This window comes from Perca flavescens, chromosome 23 (assembly GCF_004354835.1).
Source record: "Perca flavescens isolate YP-PL-M2 chromosome 23, PFLA_1.0, whole genome shotgun sequence".
Lineage (NCBI taxonomy): Eukaryota > Metazoa > Chordata > Actinopteri > Perciformes > Percidae > Perca > Perca flavescens.
The window spans coordinates 8,686,532-8,708,526 of record NC_041353.1 but is presented as its reverse complement, the minus strand read 5'-3'; the positions used below and the strand labels follow the sequence as shown (position 1 = coordinate 8,708,526).

General features: G+C 41.3%; 1 protein-coding gene across 1 annotated transcript in view; it reads left to right on the top strand.

The window, feature by feature from the left end:
- The window catches only part of si:dkey-97m3.1 (fatty acyl-CoA reductase 1), a 46,693-nt gene that overhangs the window by 18,703 nt on the left and 5,995 nt on the right, over window positions 1–21,995 (top strand). Inside the window, exons 3-8 of the mRNA XM_028570294.1 lie at window positions 11,684–11,859; window positions 17,501–17,680; window positions 18,603–18,780; window positions 20,081–20,125; window positions 20,214–20,332; window positions 21,615–21,682. Of these exons, the coding sequence (XP_028426095.1) occupies window positions 11,684–11,859; window positions 17,501–17,680; window positions 18,603–18,780; window positions 20,081–20,125; window positions 20,214–20,332; window positions 21,615–21,682 (766 nt within the window). The remainder of the gene's footprint in view (window positions 1–11,683; window positions 11,860–17,500; window positions 17,681–18,602; window positions 18,781–20,080; window positions 20,126–20,213; window positions 20,333–21,614; window positions 21,683–21,995) is intronic.

Genomic DNA, 21,995 nt, shown 5'->3' with positions numbered 1-21,995 from the left:
ATTGATAATCAAATGGTTCCTTTTTAACCTGCATTTGCTAACGTGTCAAAATACTAACCTACAAAGCAGACTGGTGAGCTTTACAACAGGAGAGAGCGGGATTAAAAGGTTTGGGTAGTGGCTCTGCGTCCCACAACAGTGTATTTAACACACTTCATCTTCACGTACGTATATCGACGTATGGTTTATCTACTGCTAGCGTTTGCAGTATCTCCCCATCCAACAATTTTCCAATGGATTTGGTGTCACTCTATACCCTAACCTGCATATATCAGGCTACTGCTTGATGCTCTGCCCGCTCACGCTCTGTCTGCATTTAGAAGTGATGCCATTAAATTTCCATGACCGATCCTCAAGTAGCAATTGGTATTCATGCGAGTCCTCAGGTCAGCATTATTCTATTCAGAATCGTTATAATTAATGGAGAAAAGTTGTGGTTTTGTCGGAGTAGCCTCTCGTCTCATGCTTCACGCCAGGCAACTATCTTTCTTACCACCTGTTGCTAGGTAACCACCATCAGATTAGTCTCATGGTGTGTGTTTTTATTTATTTATTTATTTTCTTTCTTTCAGGCAAGGGACAAAACGATAGGAACGTCATTGTCTGTGTACACCTTCACTGTCCGTCTGTGTGGAGGCTACTTTGATTCAGTGGAAATGTTTAGACGCCTGCAGGCCTTGCTGTGGTGCCAGGCACTGAAAGGCATGTTAGGCACTTCATACAAGTAGGCCTCTGGGTACACAGGGCCTCTCTCCTGCTCTGTGGCATGCTTTTCCCACCCGCTAGCGGGCTTTTGAACCCAGTAACAGTCTGTGTGGCATCTTCATACTGCAGCTCCAGAACTGCAAGTAACTAACTGCAAGAGATGCACTCAAATACCGGGTGGAGAGGGTGGAGGTGGAATGCTTTGGGAAGGAAGAGATCTTGTGGAATTTGCCTACAGGGCAGCATCCTGGATAGGCGGTGGTTTACTCTGAATTACTGTCGAATGACTATTGATCATTGCTTTAGGGGGCTATTCATTGATCAGTGTGGCAACTGGAACACAGATGTGGATACTAAATGATAGTGAATTGTGTTTGTGTGTGGACTGCATTAGGGTTATAGGAAAGGTACAGCCTTCTCCCAAACTGTGTAGTGCTGAAACCATTAGCTGAAGATTAATGCATTATTTTTTTAATTTTTTTTGTGTAACTTTTCCAACACAGTAACACAATGTCTTTATAGTAAACAGGGCTGCACATTTTCACAGTAAAAATAGTAGGGATATTTACTTTCTGCTTTGTGGAAGTAATAGATTTTCCACTGATAATGTTTCAACCGTTCAGAAAAATAAGTGTCTTACTCTGCCAATGGCAATGAAGGTGGTCATTGAAGTGACAGAAGAGCCTGCACGAGAATTCATTAATCATGCAATGATTGCCCTAACAATGTGCAGATTCCATAGTTTTAAATAAGAGGATTTGCTTATTTTGAAATATGATTAGAAAAAATATAACATAAGGTCAAACACTCAACAAAACTAGTAGGTGAACCTTTTTTGAGTTGAGATTAAGATGTCACCTTGGGCTCTGGGAAACTGGTGTGTACTTTTTTCTGTTTTTTTCTTTTTTTTGACATTTTACAGACTAATTGATTTTAATAGAAAAACTATGGATAATTATTTACAGCAATAAGTGGTGTACTTTAGCCCAGATTTTGCCACTTGAAACTCAGGGGCCCCAAAAGGTTTAGTGCCACCTCTGCATCCAACTCTCGGACCGATTCAACCAAGCCTACCTGTTTTACTTTGTATTACAAATGTACTGCCAGTGTTTACTCTCCATATTTGTTCAATTGTCTAATGGACCGTGATTGGAGCGGAGCAGTTGATGAAAGTTAAATCGTTAGAGCAGATTTTGTCTGCTACTTTAACAGGGGTCATCTCCACCTGATTTAATCAGTTTAATTAAAAATACAAATCATAACAAAATGAGTCATGGACATTAAAAATAAAACATTTTTGCTTTTCCTTTTCTTTAATAGTGTAGCAGTATATTTTAAACCATCTTGACTCACATTGGTGTTTGCTTCATACTTGTGTACTTTTACTTAAGTAGGTTTTAATGCAGGACCTTTACTCGCAGTAGAGTATTTTCAGTGTGGTATTAGTACTGTTAGTTAAGTAAAGGATCTGAATACTTCTTCCACAGCTGCCTATCATTGAGTCTGGGCCACATATTTAAAGAGCTAAATGCCTAACATGCCCAACATTCCTGATGTATCAGTCCAGCTGAAGCCACGTCATAGTAATGTCACTGTTGATGCAGAGGAAGTAAGCCACACCTAGGTCTTAATGAAGGGTTTGTATGAGATGAACAATAAAGGTGTGTTTTTGAATGTGTTTTTAATGAGCTTCGTTAGGTGTCACAAGTCTATTTTTGTGATGCAATGTAATGCAGCTAGGCATCTCTGACACCGGAGAATTATCGCTCTTATAGAAACTGATGCCATCTGTATCTTGATAGAAGTACAGATATTCATCTTTGAGTCGAGCAATGTCTTCCTTTCTTCAAAGATGTTTCTAAGAGCCTTGCAACTACTAAGATATTAATAGTTGTGCATCTTACACACACATGGATGCAAAGGTTTACATATGAACAAGCAGTTTCGCTTGCACTTATGATTTCCTACGTTCTCTACAGTTGCTGCTGCTAAATAAGCATTTAGAAGTAAATCCTTGACAGCCCTCTAAGTTGCTTAATAGAGGATGTTTGCACCAGACTGTGATTCTGTGAGGTGCAGTCCCTGCTCTGTGCTTTCAGCCCATAATCACACTCTGATCCAACATGACCACATTGTTGTATGGATTTCCTCGTGCGTGTTTGTAATCTACTTCTCCATCCTGAAGCAAGAGCCGCAGACCATTCTTAACGTGCTTCCCTGCCGTACCATCATTCAGGTTTTTTTATTTTTTTTTAGGATACATTTTTTATTGTTATATTTAGAGCATACAAATACAATTGAACAAAAACCCTTTGTTAATCCTTGCTGTAGAGAGCTCAACCATAACTATGTCCAGAAAATACGCCAACCACTGTTTTTATACAAAGCGAGTGGGGGGGGGGGAGCCAGCGCTGAGCTATCATTTCTTGGTTGCGGTTGAGCCAGCTAACCAAACTTTCCTGTCTCCCAATCGGGTGTAATTTAGAGTCGTCATTAAGTAACAAAACAATCGGGTCAGTAAGTAGTCAACATCCTATCGCATCAGATATTATTGATGTTGTTTTATTCCAGAACTCATGCACCTGTTCACACTCCCAGACCATATGCAGGAAAGTTCCAGTTTGTTCAGGTTGACAGAACATGCAATAGGGAGTAGGAATGACTTTAGAGACGTATCTCTTCTGAGGAGTCAAATATGTCCTATGACATATGTTGAAGTGGATCGGCTGGTGATTTGGGTTCTTGGAACAGTGGGAAATGTTGTCCCCAAACTGTCTCCCAATTAATTGCATTCCCCTCAGGGCTCTATGGCTGAAGTTAGGCCTAAAGCTTGTAAAATGGTAGGTCCTAATATGTCAAAATACTGTAGAAGTTCTGATGGAATTCCATCCAACGCTGGTGTTTTTCTTTTTTTTTTTTTTTTTTTTTTTTTTAACGCTTTTTAATTTTATCGGTTGACCCAGTTCTTCTACCTTTTCTGGGTCGAGAAGAGGCAAGTTTAGTTCTTTTAGGAACTTCTGGCACTGTGTCGGATCTGGGTTGCAGCAGGACTCCTACAACTTTGAGTAAAAGGATTGAAAAGTGGCGCTAATATCCTTAGGATTTGTTGAGATACTTCGGTCTGTGCAGATGCTGTTGATAGTAGCTCTGGATTCGCTTTGTTTTAATTTCAGAGCAAGCAATTTGCTTGATTTACAGCTGCTAAAATAGTAATTTTGCCTCACACTGTGCATTATGAACTCCGCTCTCTTTCTTAGCAGATCATTCAGCTCTGTTCGACTTGTGACAAGAAGAGTTTGTGTAGATTTAGAAAAACAAGTCTTAAGAGATTGCTCTAATGATTTACAGCGTTCTTCCAACTCCGCTATCCTTGCCTCTCTTTTCCTCTTCAAATTGACCGCGAAGGAGGATGTAAAATCTCAAGTAAATCCTTTAGTTGCTTGCCAATTATATGCAGGGTCTGAAACGGAGTTGGTATTAATTGATATAAATTCAGCCAGTTTGATTCTAAATTCTGTATCAAAAGCGGTGTTCTGGAGAAGGGAAATTATTAAACTGCCATCTCCTAGATCTTTCTAGACCTCCTCCCCTATTTGTAAGCTGCGTGACCACATCAAACTCAGTTTGCGCAAAACTCTAGCTCAAAACTACACCTCCTGTCTTAAGTCAGAGGTTAATTGAAACTGGTCTAGTGAATTGTTATGTTAAACATGAACAATATTATAAATGCCTTTGATCAATTTCTGGACTAAGCTATGGGAAAACAGACCAATCTATTTGGAACAATAAGCGGACTATGAGCTGAACAGACCGTATCCCTCATGTTCTTTCGGTTTAGCTTAAATGTTTTAATAAAAAAAAAAGTAACCTGTAAAGTAACCAGCCAGCCATCCTCAGGATTCATCATGTTCCCTTTTTTTCAGCCCGATTTAAGTGTCCTCAAAAGTAAAAATTGTAGACTGAGTAGCCAGCATTCATCATTTCTTACGTTTTGGTTAGATGTCCCTTCAATGGTTGGTTCCAAAACTTACACACGGCGTCCTCCAGTCAAACTCGATACACCTATATTAGAAATTCTTTGGTACAGTGGCGCAAATACAGTTAGTCCACAGGTGCGGAGTCCTCCAGTCACGGCCCCGTCATCGAACGCAAAGTCCCTCCGCCACCCTCCGGTTCCTCGTGACGCGGGGTGATCCATGCATGTAGCGCGTCGTTCTCCTCTTCTAATTCCAGCCGGAAAACACCCGGCTCTGCGGCTGCAGCAAACTCTCTCCCTCCGTGGGTGAACACGTCAGAGTTGAGTTCAGCGTGCAGCTCGTGTTGTATCCCTTCAGGCATCCAAAGCCGCTGGATCGTAAATGTGACTCAGTCAGATTGGTCCAGTTCACATACCATGATTTCCTGCATCTCAGGTTCTGCCCCGATGTGTTGCTGCAAGGCATTCATTTCGGCCAGCACTCCCTTCACTGCGCTGTAGGTCACTGATTTAAGCACACTTAGCTGTTTTTTCTCCAAGACCCGGTCGATTAATTCCTCCATATTGGAGAACGTGTTCACATCAGTTACTCCGTTAGCCACCACTCCATTAGCCACCGACATGCTAGTAAATTTCTCTGAATGAGTAAATGGTTTAAGCGACAACGAGACCTGCTTTTTTTGTGTCCGCAGGCATTTCAACGAGTCACCATGACAACAGACAAAACGATTTGACGTCGAAGAAAAAGTAATAGACCTGGTAATTTAGTGAAATGCCGGCGCTCAGTCTCTTTCAACCATAGCGGGTGCTGGTCACATACTTCTCCCATCATTCAGGCTTTATAATCTTAACCTTACAGTTAAATATTGTGTGGCAGAGCGTTTAAAACAAGCTCTGTTGAAACGGCAACTTTTAGGTAACTGAGCAAGCTAGGTAACTTGGTTTTGCTGTGCTGAGTCCTCTTAAGATACGGCGACTTTGAGGAGAGCCATAACGGCTGAGAGGGAACCAATAACCCTGCAACTCCTCCCCAGAGAGAGGGGCGATGGGGAACCAATGCGTTTGCGTATAATTAGGCCGCAAATTAACTCAAGTTTATGAAACAAATTAGCACATTAAACGTCGTAGGTGAAGACATTAGGGGGAGGAGACGTGAATACTTAGTTCTTCAGGGGACTGTTGAAGCACAGCCCAGTGCCTCCACAGCATGTGGAGTCTGCCAACCAGTTTTCTCTCATTCCACATCCATATGGCTCCACAGATATCCATGGCACTAAGATGTGATCTTATGACCTATCTTTAGAAGGATAATTCAGAAACAATATATTTTTTAAATTGTACAAGAATATTTTACCAGATTATAGGTGATTCTTGAGTATGATGGATGTCTCGGCATCATACTCAAGAATCGCCTATAATCCAAGCTTAATTCCTTGTATTTAAAGGACACAAAAGCCTGCAGCACCCATCACGAACTCAGTCTTATTTCTGTCAGTTTGTTCTTGGAGAGTAATGGGTCGACTTGGCTCAGCATGAGGTCACTGTCCGATAGACTGGAATGTGATGCCATCAGCATACAGAACGCCAAGCCCAGAAGCCTTATTAACTCTGCTCATATTGATCTTTTCAATTGAGTTGTGTACGGATAGCCCAGAGACAGACTTAAAGAAAACTCTATTTTCATTAGTTTGCTGAGATGAGCTGCTGATCACTCCTAAAGCTCTTAAGCTGTGAGATTCAGGGTTAAAAGAGTTGAATAGATAGCCGGCATTGTATCCAAGTGGACCACTTGTAAAATATAACTCTAGACCGTGCTTAACTCAAGATAAACCAGACCACTTGGTCCCTCGGGCAAATTGGGTGCTTTAGTTTACCTTTTTCTGACTTTAATCAGTTTTCTTGGCATCCAGGAGCATCCCAATGCATAAGCAAGATTTTAAAGCTATGTACTATGAAATTGGTGTTTCTAAAACAATTCAGCAGGCGGTGTTTCTGTCTCAGACTGAAGGTTTTGGGACTTTTGTTAGCCAGCTAGTTAAATCTGTTTTTATCCCTCTGGGATGCTGCAATAGAGACAGGGTGGATTAAATACAAGGTGAGTGAGTAGAGATGAAATCTATAATATGGGGACAGCCCCAGGGTTAGCCATGTTTTTCCTTCATCACAGCTTCCCATGAGCCTCCTCGCATTTCTGTCTTCTCCCTAAACGTGTTACTTCATTCTTTACTATGCAGCCTTATTTGTTCTGCACAGGAAAAAAAGGGAAACCTGGCTAGTATCTGAAACTTGATGACTGCTCCCTTCCTTTGTGCTAATGCCTAATTATCGAGGAATTTTAGTTATTGTTAGTACCCTTTTGGAAAAACAATTTTCCACCGCTCTTTTGTTGGTGATCCTGCTCACATCCCATTATTCGACTAATTTAGACGATGCATGTCAGGAAATGGAGGTCACCACTGAAGGTGCAGCCGTTAATCGCTTCTGTATGACACACTTTGGCAGACTTCCCTAGCTACAGTAAATTTTCTGACCTGTTTGTCTCCGATTGGAGGCTTACTCGGCAGGGAAAGGACAAACTGTGGTGCAGACGGCCGCTACCTTTCAGACAAAATGTCCCAGAAACTGTTTGTGTGTGCCTGATGATGTGTCTTTGTTTGTTGGTCAAGATACTGAACTTCTTCGCTGCTTGAAGACCGGAGTATACCTGAAAAAAACTAGTTTGTATGACCGCATCTGAAAGGGTAGCTTCAAAGTAGGGCTGCAACTAACGATTATTTTCATAACTGAATAAACTGCAGATTATTTGCTAGATTAATAACTTGGTCTATAACACAATGAAAAATGGCAATCACAATATCCTATAGCCCAAAGTAATGTCATCAAATGTCTTATTTTGCTCACCCAACATTTAAAAAAATCTAGAAATTATTGGTAAATTTAAATGTTTGGATTTTTTTTTTTTTGTAATTTATTAATCTATCAACATGACTGCAGATTGATTCAAGAGTGTGCTGTGACCTCCAGTCAGTTAAACTACACCTCCAAAAGTGTGAAGAGCATGGCCATCATGAGCACTGCTTCAAACTGTGCTATTCTAATACACTATAGGACCCTCTACAAAAGACTAGGCAGAGTTGACCTTATGCTACCATAAACCTTTTGGACAAGGCAGAAAAATAACTTTTGTGACTCTTTTCTTGCTTTTTCTCCTCTCACGGTCTTCCCTTTGCTCCAGGGGAAAGGTCTGTGTTAAGGGGGCTGTGAAAACCGTGGAGCCCAGTTAAAGGGCAGTTAACGAGAAGGGAAGCTGTTCAAATGGCATCTCCGGTTGCATGGCTGAAAGAAAAGTGCTATTAGTATTGGGTGTCTGTGAAGGTCCACAGAGTGGCTGCTTCAAGCACTCTTGCGGAGGAGGGGGAAAAAAGCAGTGTCCAGCACGGAGAGAGGGCAAATGGTGGCCACACGTACAAGCCAAGGAAAACGCAGGAAAGTCATTCATAGAATTGACTTTATAGAGGACCTATATCATTGCTTTTTCAAGGCCATGACTTTGACTGACCACAAGATGAACTACTTAAACACTTGTGGTTACCCTGCAGGGATAGCTGTGGTGGTGTTTTTCCCTGCAGAGTGTTGAGGAAACGTGAACTAGTGGACTATTGTATTCCTGTACAAGGCAGTTTGCTCATTAATGGCCATGGGTTCGGAGAGAGTGTGATGGTAAAAGGAGCGATGGAAGGCTGGCACAAGAAAAGAGCCTTTACAAAGCAATCCCACAATGCCATTCTCTGCTGGTGCCCATAACAAAGAGCGCTCTGATGCCCACATTCAACGTCCTCTTCAACCTTCTGAACCTGATGCACTTTGTCCCTTTCTGGGTCTTTCTATAATTTAACTTTTGGCTTAGAGGTGCTTCAAAAGTATACTCATCTGGTAGAAGCTCATGCCATTTTATTTGGGTAGTGTGTCATGGAGTGATCACTAAAAAGGATGTAATTGTACAGTAAGTGATAGCTTTGTACAGTCGTCTCTCTTTTCTTTTGTCACTCTGCCACAGAAACTGTAACAGCCCTGTGTGGCATCATTATCGCAGTACAAGCAGGGGGCACGCAAGTTAATTTGCTTTTTTTAATTCACCCAGGAGTTGTGTGCACCAACAACCACTAGGTGGCATCTGTGGGCAATGTGTAGTTCAGGTCTGTCGTAAAAGATAAAGCTTGCAACTGAAACTTTAACTTGGTTAAAGTTAGGGAAAGAATGTGGTCAAGGTTAGGATAGCCGATTAGTCAGGGGATGAGACCTGAACAAATCGGGTTAAGTTACCTTGCATAAGCATGGACGCCTGGACAATAGTAGTGTGTGAATGCTATTGAAGGGCGAGTGTTGCCTAGAAGTTGCGTGGGTTCCATAAGAACGCGCTGCTGACACAGTGCTGCCCTCTAGTGTCCCCCTCTTACGTAAACATTGCTGCATTCAAGCAAAGTAGCAGAAAGAAATGTGACTATTGTACATGGTAAATGACTAGTGTATTTCTGTGTGTAACAGCAGGAGCAGTTTTGCTTGACCTACAGCAGCAGTACTGATAAAAGTGAGCGTACATACAGCCAGGAAAGCAATGCGAAGCCTCTCACCTAGAGGTGCACCTGTACACCTGCCAGCCAAAGGGCAAAGGGAGTTACTATTTTTAATGGAGAGCGGTTTAGCTGTGACATCCAAACCGGACAGACTTTACTCATTTTAATGTAGACCTACATTAAAGTTTGCACTTTTGTAACAAAGTATAGGACTTGATTTTGACAAGGTACTCTTGGCAGGTATTAAATCATCACGAAGATTGTGTCCCTAAACTTAAATGATTCTGACGACTACCAGCGTATTGTGGTTTAGAGTTCCACCTCCGTCAAACCAGCTGCTCTCGTTGCAGTAGGTTCTTTCTGCTGTCTTTGGTGGTAAACTGCTTAAGTGTTTTTTGTCTCCATAGCATTTGCAAACGTCATGAGTCACATGTGCGGCATTTTATATCTTCATGAAAATGCAGCATATGACATGAGGTGTGACGGACTGTGTTCTGTAGGAGTTGCCACACTGAACTCTTTTGGAAGGGGCGTCTCCGGGATGTGACAGGGTACCTAAACATCAGGGCTATTAGAAGAGTTGACGTCATACAAATCACAATGATTGGGATTGCTGCCAAAATCTGCGTTTGTTTTGTTGCCAAGCTACACACTCTTTTAGAGGAAGTTAAACAGAGGTCATTACATGACCTCAACAGCTCAGGGAATCATGCAGTAAAGAGGGAACAGTTTGTGCAGTAAAACGCACAACATTTTTGTGAGAAAGCTGCACATTGAATCTCTTCTTCTACTGCCCCTCTCTAAAAAATGTACGTCTCTGTTACTGCCAGCTGTTAGCCTCGAGCAGAGGAAGGGAAAAGGCTATTTTTGCATTACATAATGGCAGTACTACACTACCATGCAGAAAATACCGCATGCATCCCCCCTCCCCCAGTTGGGAATAGTTCTGTGTTATGACATTACATACTGTACATCAGGATTCTGTTCCTAATATGGGCAGTGAGGGGTATTTGGAGTACAGCATTACGAAGCAATAGATTGATAGGGATGCAGAACATGCATATTAACGTCTGTTGAAGCTATTAATTCAACATCTGTCCTCTTCAGCAAGAGTGCTCTGCTTACTATGACTGCTGACATATGCATACACCCTGAGCTAAGGAGGACTAGGGGTTTAATGTTGATCGTGCCTTTCCCCTCAAATTCCACTAAACAAGAGGGGCAAATGTTCTGTCTTACGTTGTTGGATATAGGTCTGGTATGCACAGTACTGATAGTGTTATGTATACAACAGGGAGTGCATTTATTTTCTTGGACATTCATCGTACGCCTTTGACTCACAGCACTGACAAAACTGCACAGCGGCAACACCTCTTCTGTACTTAATGTGCAACTTAACCTCCTGTCCCATCTGCAGAGGGCCTTTTTTATATACTGTAATGGGTGTTTTATTGTCTTGGCTACAAGGCCATGCATCACATACTTCTTACATAAATGGTGCTTAAACTCCTATTGGAAGTCTTTCGTCTTGTTTACCAGGAGCACATTTTATTAGAGGAAACCTGTTGTATTGTCTCAATATAGTGGGCCTCTATGAGCAGGACTTCTTCATGGCAATATTTGATTTGATTTTATATTTAGATATTTTTGCATTTGATAAAGGAATTTTTAATATGTTGGAATATCCACAAAAAACACTATTTTCTCTATGTATACTTTAGCATGATATACATATATCAGTACTGTGCTATAAATATTACATACTGTATTGTGATTTTATCCATATGCCCCACCCTTGCTGCTACATTTGTAAGGGCTGCAACTACATCTAGGACAGAGATGTAGTCAATAGATTAATTGTACTCTATCAAATGTAAAATATTGACAAATGACCAACGTATGTTCTGAATTGTAAGAAATTCTGAAACAATAGCCAATCTTGCCCATATATTAGGCAATAACCGTTTTTCACACCACATGTTGTAATTTGACAAATCATTTCGGCACTACAACAGTTAGCGGTAAGTGTGGATGTGTAGAGGTTTTGTGGTCCTAGTCGGGGACACTGTGGATCACTGTTGACCCGTGTTGGTTTTCATGAAGTAAAACCACACACTTCATATCGGAAACAAGTCTGGTGGTAAGACTTTACAGGGACATGTGGGTGATATTTGCCTGAGTGGTTTTATGCAAGTAACACGTTTGCTGTCTGTGCTGACTTGAGATCATTTGCATTCCTTGTCATGCTAGTTTAGTTTGAAGCTGTTGAGACTTGAGTCAGCTTTTATAGTTGATCTGCCCTCAGCTCTTGTGCAATATGGACATAATTATATGTGGCATTTAAGTCTGTTCTGTTTATTGTCCTGCATTATTTTAACGCTGCTGATGTTTGGGTGTAAACTTTCTTTGTGTGTTTTCTGTCTGGCAGCTTTTCGACAGAGTGCGCGAGGACAACCCCGACTTCCACCAGAAGATCATCCCCATCAGCAGCGAGCTGACGCAGCCGGGCCTGGCCATCAGCCCAGAGGATGTTGAGAAGCTCTCCGCCTGCATCAACGTCATCTTCCACTGCGCTGCCACCATCCGCTTCGACGAGCCGCTCAAGTAAGGATCACATCCCCGGGTTTAATGCATCAACACAAAAACTGATTTATCTGATTTCTGCTGCTTTCTTCTAAGAATATTTGAAAAACATTTTGATTACACACTGTGCCACTTGCAGCTATTAACTCCGTAAGAATTTACCAAAAAACATACACATCTCATTATTGTTGGTTAAATGTAGCAGGAACTTCTGTTGTGAGACGTTACTCCAGAGAATCCGCAGCTCACTGAACAGTATTCAGTGTTATTTGATTTAAAGGTCCCATGACATGGTGCTCTTTGGATGCTTTTATATAGACCTCAGTGGTCCCCTAATACTGTATCTGAAGTCTCTTCTTATATAGACCTTAGTGGTCCCCTAATACTGTATCTGAAGTCTCTCCCGAAATTCAGCCTTGGTGCAGAATTACAGCCACTAAAGCCAGTCCTTAGTATGTGCCATTTCTGTGTCTGTAGCTATTGAGGAGGAGAGGGGGGGGGGCAAAGTGAGAGTGGGGGTGTGATCTTGACCAATTGCCACTTTGCTTGTTTGAAAGCCATGATGTCTCTCTCTCATGGATGGGCCAAATTCTCTGGGTGGGCAAAGCAGAGAAAGGGGAGGTAACCTTGCTCCTTATGACCTCCATAAGGAGCAATATTCCTGATCGGCCCATCTGAGCTTTCATTTTCTCAAAGGCAGAGCAGGATACCCAGGGCTCGGTTTACACCTATTGCAATTTCTAGCCACTGGGGGACCATAGGCAGGCTGGGGGAACTCATATTAATGTTAAAAAAAACTCATAAAGTGAAATTTTCATGCCATGGGACCTTTTTTAAAGCAAAGAGGAAGTAGGGATGGTGATGTTGAGAAATCAACCATTGTAAAAACGTAGTCCCCTTCGGTGTAGTTTGACGATCTCTCAAACAATACATGATTCCTTCTTTTTTCAGGGAGCCACACTGTGCGCAGAAAGCTTGTGTGATCAGCCCAGAAGACCTCGAGTTAGGAAGTTAATGAGACATGTAGGGGCTTTTATTCTCCTGTTTAGAAACTATACTCTGATCCTAATTGGTGTGATGACAGGAATAGTATCTAATGGAGTATTTCACATGTCTGTTGGGGAAATTAATTGTGATGTTTATTATGAAGGTTTCTATGTGGCCTGTTGACTTCCAGCTTGTTATACATAACGTTATAGTGTAGACGTTGTGTCATCAATCATCTGCTGCGTCCTCAGGCTCCTGCGGTGTTATTGGAGCCTGGTGGGGACTGTGCATTTTATATAAAGCTGACATAACTTACGTTTTTGATTTTAATGTTCAACACTGAATCATATTTCAAATAGACAGGTCAAAACATCATTGAACATTAGTACTGAGCTTTAATAGGAATGCTTACCCTTTGGCACATTTATCCTCTTAAATAATCCGCTTTCAACATTTTATTTAATCTATATTTATTTCAGTGCACATTTTGTTTCCCTGTGAGCCTGGTGGTCTGCTTCAGCTTTGTGTTAGGGCATTAGGTAGCAACACAACAGCAAGCTACAGCAGAGGATTTAAAAGTGGCAAAATATCCGTGCATCTGTGGGTGGATTGCTGTCCGACAGCTCAGGCAGCTAATGCTAACACAGCACAGCTTATAGTTTACAGTGAGTTTTGGTTGCGAGTGCTGGTCTGAGGTCAGTACATGCTGACATTGGAATGCCATCTGTTTACTCTGCTTACAAGCTTAAGACTACAATATACAAACATGTTCTGCTACTTTCTTCTTTGTCTCTCGTGGTAAATATCCAAGCATTGATGCAGCATTTAAATACATTACGATTTACACGTGTGTCATTTGTGTTCTCGACTGGTATTACACTCCTGGCAGTATAGAGAAGGTTTAACACTTGGACTTCAATGTGGGGAGATCAAATTTTCAAAAGATGCAACAAGAGAAATGGTGAGGTTCTGCTGGGGGAATTTAGACTCACTACATCAGTGTTACGGCCTGTAAAAAAACGCTTACATGGGTTTAAAAAGAACCTAGATAACTAGACATACTAAAGGCACAAGGTAGCACAGGATGTTAAAACAAAATTGGTAACATCTAAAAGTTAAGATGGAAAATATTTTCATCAGGATTAAAAAAAACTCTCACTACTTGTTGCACGACGGGTTTTGGTGGGAGTCTGTGACCGCAGCTCCAGGAATTTAACAATAGACCACACCTGCAAGGCATTTGGATTATTTTCATCTGATAAGAAATGGAACAGACGTGGCAATTGTGCGCCAGTATGTGGAGGAAAAGTGTACTTAAAAATGTAGAGCAAATTATGAATCTTCTATTTAATCAAATGCGCAGCATGTTAAATTGATTGCATGTTGAGGAATTGGTCTTTTCCATTTCTGGAGAGGAAGGCCTTTCACGCACTGTTTAGTGTCTCAATGCATGTGTGAAAGTAGATTACTCGCGTTTGAGGTGGCATTTGACTGCTGTGTGTTTGGAGGCGGGACACCCATTAGGTTTGAGTGACCGCTCGGTCAGAGTAAAGCTGCTTCCCTGCACTTCTCTCAGCTTTTACAGCGATACTGCTTTCACATCTCTCTCTCTCGGTCTTCCTGTCTGTGGCTTTCTGACTCTCCTCTCTACCTCCCTGTTGCTTCACCTTCCATCTTTCTCTCAAAGTGGCCGTCCCCTTTTTTCTTTTCACTGCTCTTAATCTAGCTTTCACTCTCTCTCATCCCTCCCATCTCTTATTACTCGTGTAGTGGCCGGCAGCCTTGTAAGCAGTCCTGGGGCATAAATCAGACAACTGTTAAAGTTCCTTTATCCTCGGCAGGTCTTTGTCCACACTTAAAGGATCGTTCCTCTTTATTAAAACATGGATGTTATTTTGGTAGTTTTGGCCATTATTTCTTTCTGTAATAATATTACTCAGAGTCAGAAATACGACTGGACAATCAGCTTTTATAGAAACCTTCTAGGTCATTTTTATCGTGTAAGATTATTTTGATTAAGTTTTAAAGCTTTGAAGAGGAAAGAGGTATTTTTACAAGAGTACTAAAGGCATATTTTAAAGTCTGCTGAGAGTATGTGCGCGGGTGTTAATCTTAACTGTTCTTGTTTAAATGTCTTTTAGCATTATCCACTGTATGTATTATGTATGTGTTATTTATAGCTTTATCTCTTTTGAGTGACCTCTTACCACCAGTCCAGGCACACCGGATGTAAAATAGCCTCAAGGCTGATTTTGGCATGTTTTGTGTTAGTGTGCATTGAATTTGAAATAAACAGTAGGGAGATGAGATGGTACAGTAAGAAGGAAGAGAGAGAGAGAAAAAAGAGTAAGCAGTGCAGGTAAGTATATTAAAAAAAATAGTGCAGAGAGTATTGTACAAGTTGTGCTAATAGCAACAGGTATGATAATAATTGGTGTATACACTATCCGGTATGTATAATATAGACCAGTGGTTCTCAAACTTTTTTCAATAATGTACCCCTTTTGAATTGTTTCTTTATACCAAGTAAGGGGGTACTGGGTATAAAGAAACAATTCAAAGCGCTACCAGCGCTAATCATTTTTTATTATTTTTACATTAAGTGTATATAAACAGGAACCGCACAGCGCGGTCAGCAATAGATTTACTAAACAGCCTTGTAACTGAAAAAAACATTTAAATGCTAATGAGAAAAAGAGACAAACTGTAAAAAAAAGACAAACTTGGAAAAAGATGGTAGAAAGTTTTTTTTTTTTTTTTTTTTTTTTTTTTTTTTTTTTTTTTTACATAAAGAGGAACAATGTTCTGGACAAAAGCCTTGTAACTATTAAACATTTTGTTAAATATCTCATGTACCCCCTGCAGTCCTCCAAAGTGCCCCTAGGGGTACACGGACCCCCATTTGAGAAACACTGATATAGACCGTGGTGAAATGTGAATGGGTAGTTGACACAGAGGTGGTGCCGTGTAGTTTAGATCAGATCTATACAGTTCTGTAGTTGTTGCATCCAAAAAATAGCAAAAACCAAAGGATAAGTCCGACGCAGGAAGGGGCACAGCAGTGCATCCATCTTTTTCTTCGGGTGTGACTCCCTGCATGTGCTCCCAGAAGGTGGTGGGAAGGCAACGTGCCCCCGCACAGAGCTCGTCCTCTAATAACCACCACCACGCTCCCTATGACTGTCGCCACTTCGCTTGCATCACCTGCCCACATCTGATTCATGCCGGTGGACCCATCGCCCACCACACACTCTCCATCTCCTGTCAGGCAACCCACACACAGAGAAGCATTCTGCCTCGCAGTGTCTGTTTAAACTCACCCTCCGTGTCTCTTACTGTCGCCTCCAGCAAAAAATGGTCTCTGTATGCTATTGCACCTCCACTCCAGAGCTGACACAGATCCACTGCTTACCAAGTGATGGAGAGGTGTTGGTGTGTGTCTGGCCCACAGGAGGTTAGCACTGCAACGTCCTGGATAAAATAAGAACCACAATTTGGCTTTCTCAATTATTTGGGAAAATCCAATATAAATGCGATTCTGTAATCAGAATTGTCAGGAGTTGATAAATGTCAGTGGAAGGGTTTTCTTGATTTTGACTGATCAATAAGGTCAACAGAATCTAGATTAACTGTATAGTTAATGTGTATACAGTGTATATACGTGTACAGAACATTAACTGGAACTATTGTGTATTTTTAGAGTTTGGTCATTGTTGTACTTGTTGGCGTAGTTACCTAAGATGTTAGTGTTTTGGACTGTTGGTCAGGTAAAGCAAGACATTTGTTAGCTGTAAATTGGGCTGTGGGAGTTTGTGAGGAGTATTCGCAATTTCCTGGCGTTTTTAGACTAAGCAATTATTGGTTAATCAAAAATAATCTACAGGTTATTCAATAACCTAATTAAGCTTGGTTCTGACTCACTTGGCTATTTCTTTCTATGTTACTCTCTCCCTTTTTTTGATTTGTTTCAGTTTTTGCCCCCGCTGCATAGGCACACTTCATCACATGGTGTAATGCAGTTTTGTCAGTTATTGAGCAATTTATGGAGAAATGAGGAACGCTTAGTTTTATCCAGCGGATCTTCCCGCTAACGCAAATGTGACCGACAACACTCTTTACTTAAGAGGAGGGAAAAAAAGAAGAAACCTCAGTAAGGGAAACTTATTTCTCTTTTAGGACAGACATGTAGAAATTGTATGAAGGTGTGAACAATGAATTGGTACTGGCATGTACTCTACATCAAGTGCCCATGGCTGGTCGAGTGGTAGTATGAGCTAAAAGCTCGGTTCAGTGACAATAATGATGAGACTAAACGCATTTATGAGGAGAGCAGATGTTTCTCTCCACTCTCGTTCTGGCTCTCCCTCCTGTTTGATTTTGTGTCTCAACATCCTGTCCTGTCATTCTGCTCAGGCTTATAATCATGCTCTGCAGATTCTTACCAGTCTGCAAATTCTCATTTGAATGGAAAACCCTAGTCGGCAAACAAACGTTCTTGCATGCAAACGCTCAAACAGAGATATTAGCAGTCTGGCAAATATGCACACACCCTCAAAGCCTTTTCCCTGAAACACACATTTAATCTCACACGCAAACCTCACTCACTCACTCATTCGCACACCCTTTTTTTCTCACACAGACACTTGACACTGTATATCTCTCTTCTCTCTGGCAGACATGCCCTACAGCTGAATGTGATCGCCACACAGCAGCTCCTCAGCCTGGCCCAGCAGATGAACCACCTCGAGGCCTTCATTCACGTCTCCACCGCTTATGCAAACTGCAACCGCAAGCACATCGACGAGGTCATCTACTCGCCACCTGTCGAGCCCAAGAAACTCATCGAGTCTCTTGAGTGAGTGGATGAAGGGCTGGTTTTTGTGCCCACAAGGACGTGGAATCAATTCTAGCTCAGTTTGACTGTTTCTGAAGGCCAATAATTTACTTAAGAGTTCATAAAACGTGTTGTCTGCCATGCCTGAAAAGCCAAGTTGAATCCATACAAAGAAATGCTAAAAGTTATCATCTGTAATATCCTGATTCCCTCATAAGGTCAGGAAATATCTGATAAAAAATAGCTAAACAAGACCGAAGAAGAATCTGCCACAACTCTTTTGATTCTTGACATTTTCAGGACTCGATGCCACTGACACATTTCCTGAGGACTGAGTTTACCGCCCACATCTTTTGATTTGTTCAGTGATTCAAACCAAACTCATAGAAATAAGTGAAATAAACTGAAAATTCTGTCTCTATCGGGCTAACCCAGTCCTGAAATTCACTGTGAATGATGAAGCATAAATGGGCTACAGAGAGAAAATATATTGCTTCTGCATGAAGCACACAGGAAGCTTAATTTCCTTGTGTGTGTGTGTTGAATACCATTAGAGTCAGTTTAATTAATAACGTGGAGATATAGAAGACTATCAACACTTTGGAAAGACCTTTTTTAATGTCTCTATTTGAGTACAGATTGGACTTAAATGTCAATGATTTTTATCATATTAATCATTTATATGATCATTTAATAGAATAAATGTACAGGCCATCTCAAAAATACTAAGCATTTGTAAATGATAAATTACCAAATTGTGTCTGTACCAATCTGACACCCCAGGAGATAATGGACCCATTTCAGTCAAAGCTGACAAACTATATTCTACCCCTTAATAGTAAATAACGATACCCAGATGGGTCAAAGATCAATATGGAATACAAGAATAAGAGAGTACCACAGTACCATGCGTGCTGACCGAGGCCTTCATGTCTTTCTTCAGGTGGATGGATGACGGCATGGTGCGCGACATCACGGCACGGCTCATTGGCGACAGGCCTAACACATACACCTACACCAAAGCCCTGGCTGAGTATGTGGTGCAGCAGGAGCAAGACAAGCTTAACATCGCCATCATCAGACCCTCCATAGTGGGAGCCAGCTGGCAGGAGCCTTTCCCAGTGAGCCCACAGAGTATTGTTTTGTCTTGCAGAGCTAAAGCACTTTCACACATTGTACTGAAATGTATGCCTGTGGTTAATGTTGATCAATGCGTTTTAGTGTGTGTAGCCTCCTGTGACCGTAAAACATATGGAAATAAGATATTGAGCAGCATAATCCTGCACAGCTCAGTGTGCCGCTCCATGTGGGTATCGTTTTAAGTGAGCCAAGGATTATTGCAAATTGGTAAATATCTTGGCTGAAGACCTGTTAGATTTAAGGGTTACAGCTGTTGGGCTGGGAGAGGTGAGGAGGGCTGAAATGGGACACCGAGGGGGAAGATATGCTGACACACTGAATGTCACATTGAGTATGTAAAGTTGAGAGGGAGAGCGAGAGAGAGAAGTTCATGTAAGGGCCAGATAAATTGACTGGACTCTGAAAGTTGAATGTTGCACTTCTGTGTTTTTAAGCTGCTTTCAGTCAAGCTGCTGGTGCTGCAGGCCGCCTCACATCTTCAACATTTGCATTTCACTTAACTGACTATTTAAATTCACTTACTGCTAGAAGTAGATTAAAAAAATACCAGCCACTATTTCACCTGTAATCCCTACATAAAGTATAATTTTTGTGATCTTCAATTAAAAGTGATTATTGATAAACTCTCAAATCATCTGTAATTTTTCAAAAAACACAGGAAAGTTTATCTGATGTCAGGGAAATGTAGGCAGTGTGTGCACTAGGACTCTGCAGTTCCTGGCTCTGTGCTCAGCCTTTGGTTGTAAGCTCGGACTGGCTGCGAGTCTTCAAAAGGCCTCACTCGCATTTGGCCATGCAATCGCCTTGGCAGCTCGTGCCAGTAGGTGCTGTGAGGCAAGGGGGGAGTGGGGGATGGTACTGCCTCGTTATGTTTTGTGTTGTTTGTTTACGACCACAATATGCATCTAGTTCTGTCGGTTTGTGACCGAAGTCAACCATTTAATCAACATATAATGCAAAATATAAATTGAAAGATCCATCTGCCACTTTAGCTGGGCATGAGGCCACATAATGGCTCTCTGTTCCACGTGTTCGAAACTGCAGCAGTCTATAACCGCTGGTTTCATCCATTTTTAATGCACTCTGATTGAAGTCGACAATCTCTGCTTCCCAGTGTCCCCTGTTCTCCCAACGCAGGAAGTAACATAACCCTGAACAGCTGATTCAGCACATGTAAACTTAACCACATATGTGGTGTTAGGATAAATCTGAATTAACGTTGTATCGGACTCGAGAGAAAGCTCTAAGGATTTACTCGTTTTCTCTCCTCTTGCACCTCAGGGTTGGATCGACAACTTCAACGGGCCAAGTGGAATCTTTATAGCTGTAAGTAGAAATGTTAAAAACTCAAACCTTTTTAAACACGCAGACATGTTTTGGAGTCCTAAGACTGAAAGTGTTCTCCTATACTTAGGCTGGGAAGGGGATCTTGCGCACTATGAGAGCCAACAACGACGCGGTGGCTGACCTGATCCCTGTGGACGTAGTCATCAACCTCACACTGGCTGCCGGCTGGTACACCGCTAAACACAGGTTAGTGCCACACCCACAGGTTTGTTTAAAATCTGTAAACCGGGGGTGTCTACTCTTAAAGGACAAGTTCACACTTTTTTCAGGTCTTTTTAGTTCGAAACTGCTGTGAAGAGACGGTAAGAGAGAATGTTGTACTAAAAAGGCTGTAGATGTGGAAGGTACCCACTTTGTTTTGTGCAAAAATATAGTCTGAGGTAGATAGACTGGACTTACACTGGAAACTCATACGGAATGGATCTTTTAATGGTCAGTATGAACAGGAGGGTTGGTTACAGCGAGCAAAACCAGTTTCAATGTTCATACGGGCAACTGATAGGCTTGAAAAATTGTGAACCTATCCTTTAAATGTTTATGTATATACGCTAGTATGTCAAGGATGTTGAAAATTCAGCTAATGATTACTATATTTCTCAAGGTTTGTGTAGATTGGTTAGAATAAACTCTTTGTGCATGAACGTTTTTATCGACAAGTCAAGCATCTTTAACCTTCACTCGACAATATTCTTTCATTTTATACATTATGGATCATGAAATCATATGTAGAAATATATTTGTGTTGAACGGTGAGTGTATAGACTGTATATGCTGTCATCTTATTGGACCATAGATCTGTTGTTAGTTTATCAAAAATATTATTTTTCCTGGTAGAAGAAGCTTGATACTCTGCAGCTCAGCAGAAACCTGGTGTCACTGTTTAACATGCACGCTGCTTGAAAGCCATTAAAGTTTAACAAACTCCTTTTTATTACTCAGTCTGAAGTGAGAAAGTTTTACAAGAAAGGTACCTTTTTATGATGAGAGTCCAAACTGTAAAATCTCATACTAGCTACTTGTGCTATCCCCAGAAACGGCATGTTTAAACAAAGGAGCTGTGAATCAACTTGAATTAAGAATTGGGATATTTACAGATAAAAGAAATGCGGGGGTGAAATCTTTTTTAACCCTGGAAAGGAGTACACTAAGACATAGTTACAATAAACCCGAAAACTGTTTGTTTTTTTGTGGTTTTGTTTTTTAGATCTAAATTACATTCAAAGGTATTTCATAAAGGGAAACGTGGATCATATCTCACAAATGTAATAATGAATTACCATTACCAACTAGTACGTGATTATACAAGTCCAAAGGTCTGCATCTCTTGTCTCAGTAATATACACTCACAATTACCTGTGTTTAAAATCACTTTTATAGCACTTAGTTTCACAGCTTACTACTGTCAGTCCAGGAAATGTAGACGAACGTGCGTTTTTATTGGTGTTGTGACCTCTCCCACACCTTGCAGACCTAAACCAGCTCTGGTGTACAACTGCACAACCGGCGGCATCAACCCGTTTCACTGGGGAGAGATCGGTAGGTACATTGTTTGTTGTCTTGCTTAAAGGTAATAGAAACCGGTCACTGCAGGCGGATACTTCATAGAGCTGTGTTGTCTGCCCCTGCTGGCAATATTGCTGTCCTGTTCATCATCGCAAATCAATACTCCAGTGTTGTGACATAACGACCCTGTGATGTAGTTGAGTTGCGTTTGTGGTTGGGGCTCTTGTGGGGAGTGTCTGCCACCTGCTGGAAAGAGACAGAAGATGGATTTAACATTTGTAGTGTTAGTAAGATACTCAAGATGGGTTTTTATATGTATGGGGACAAAACATTTTTCTTTATTTTT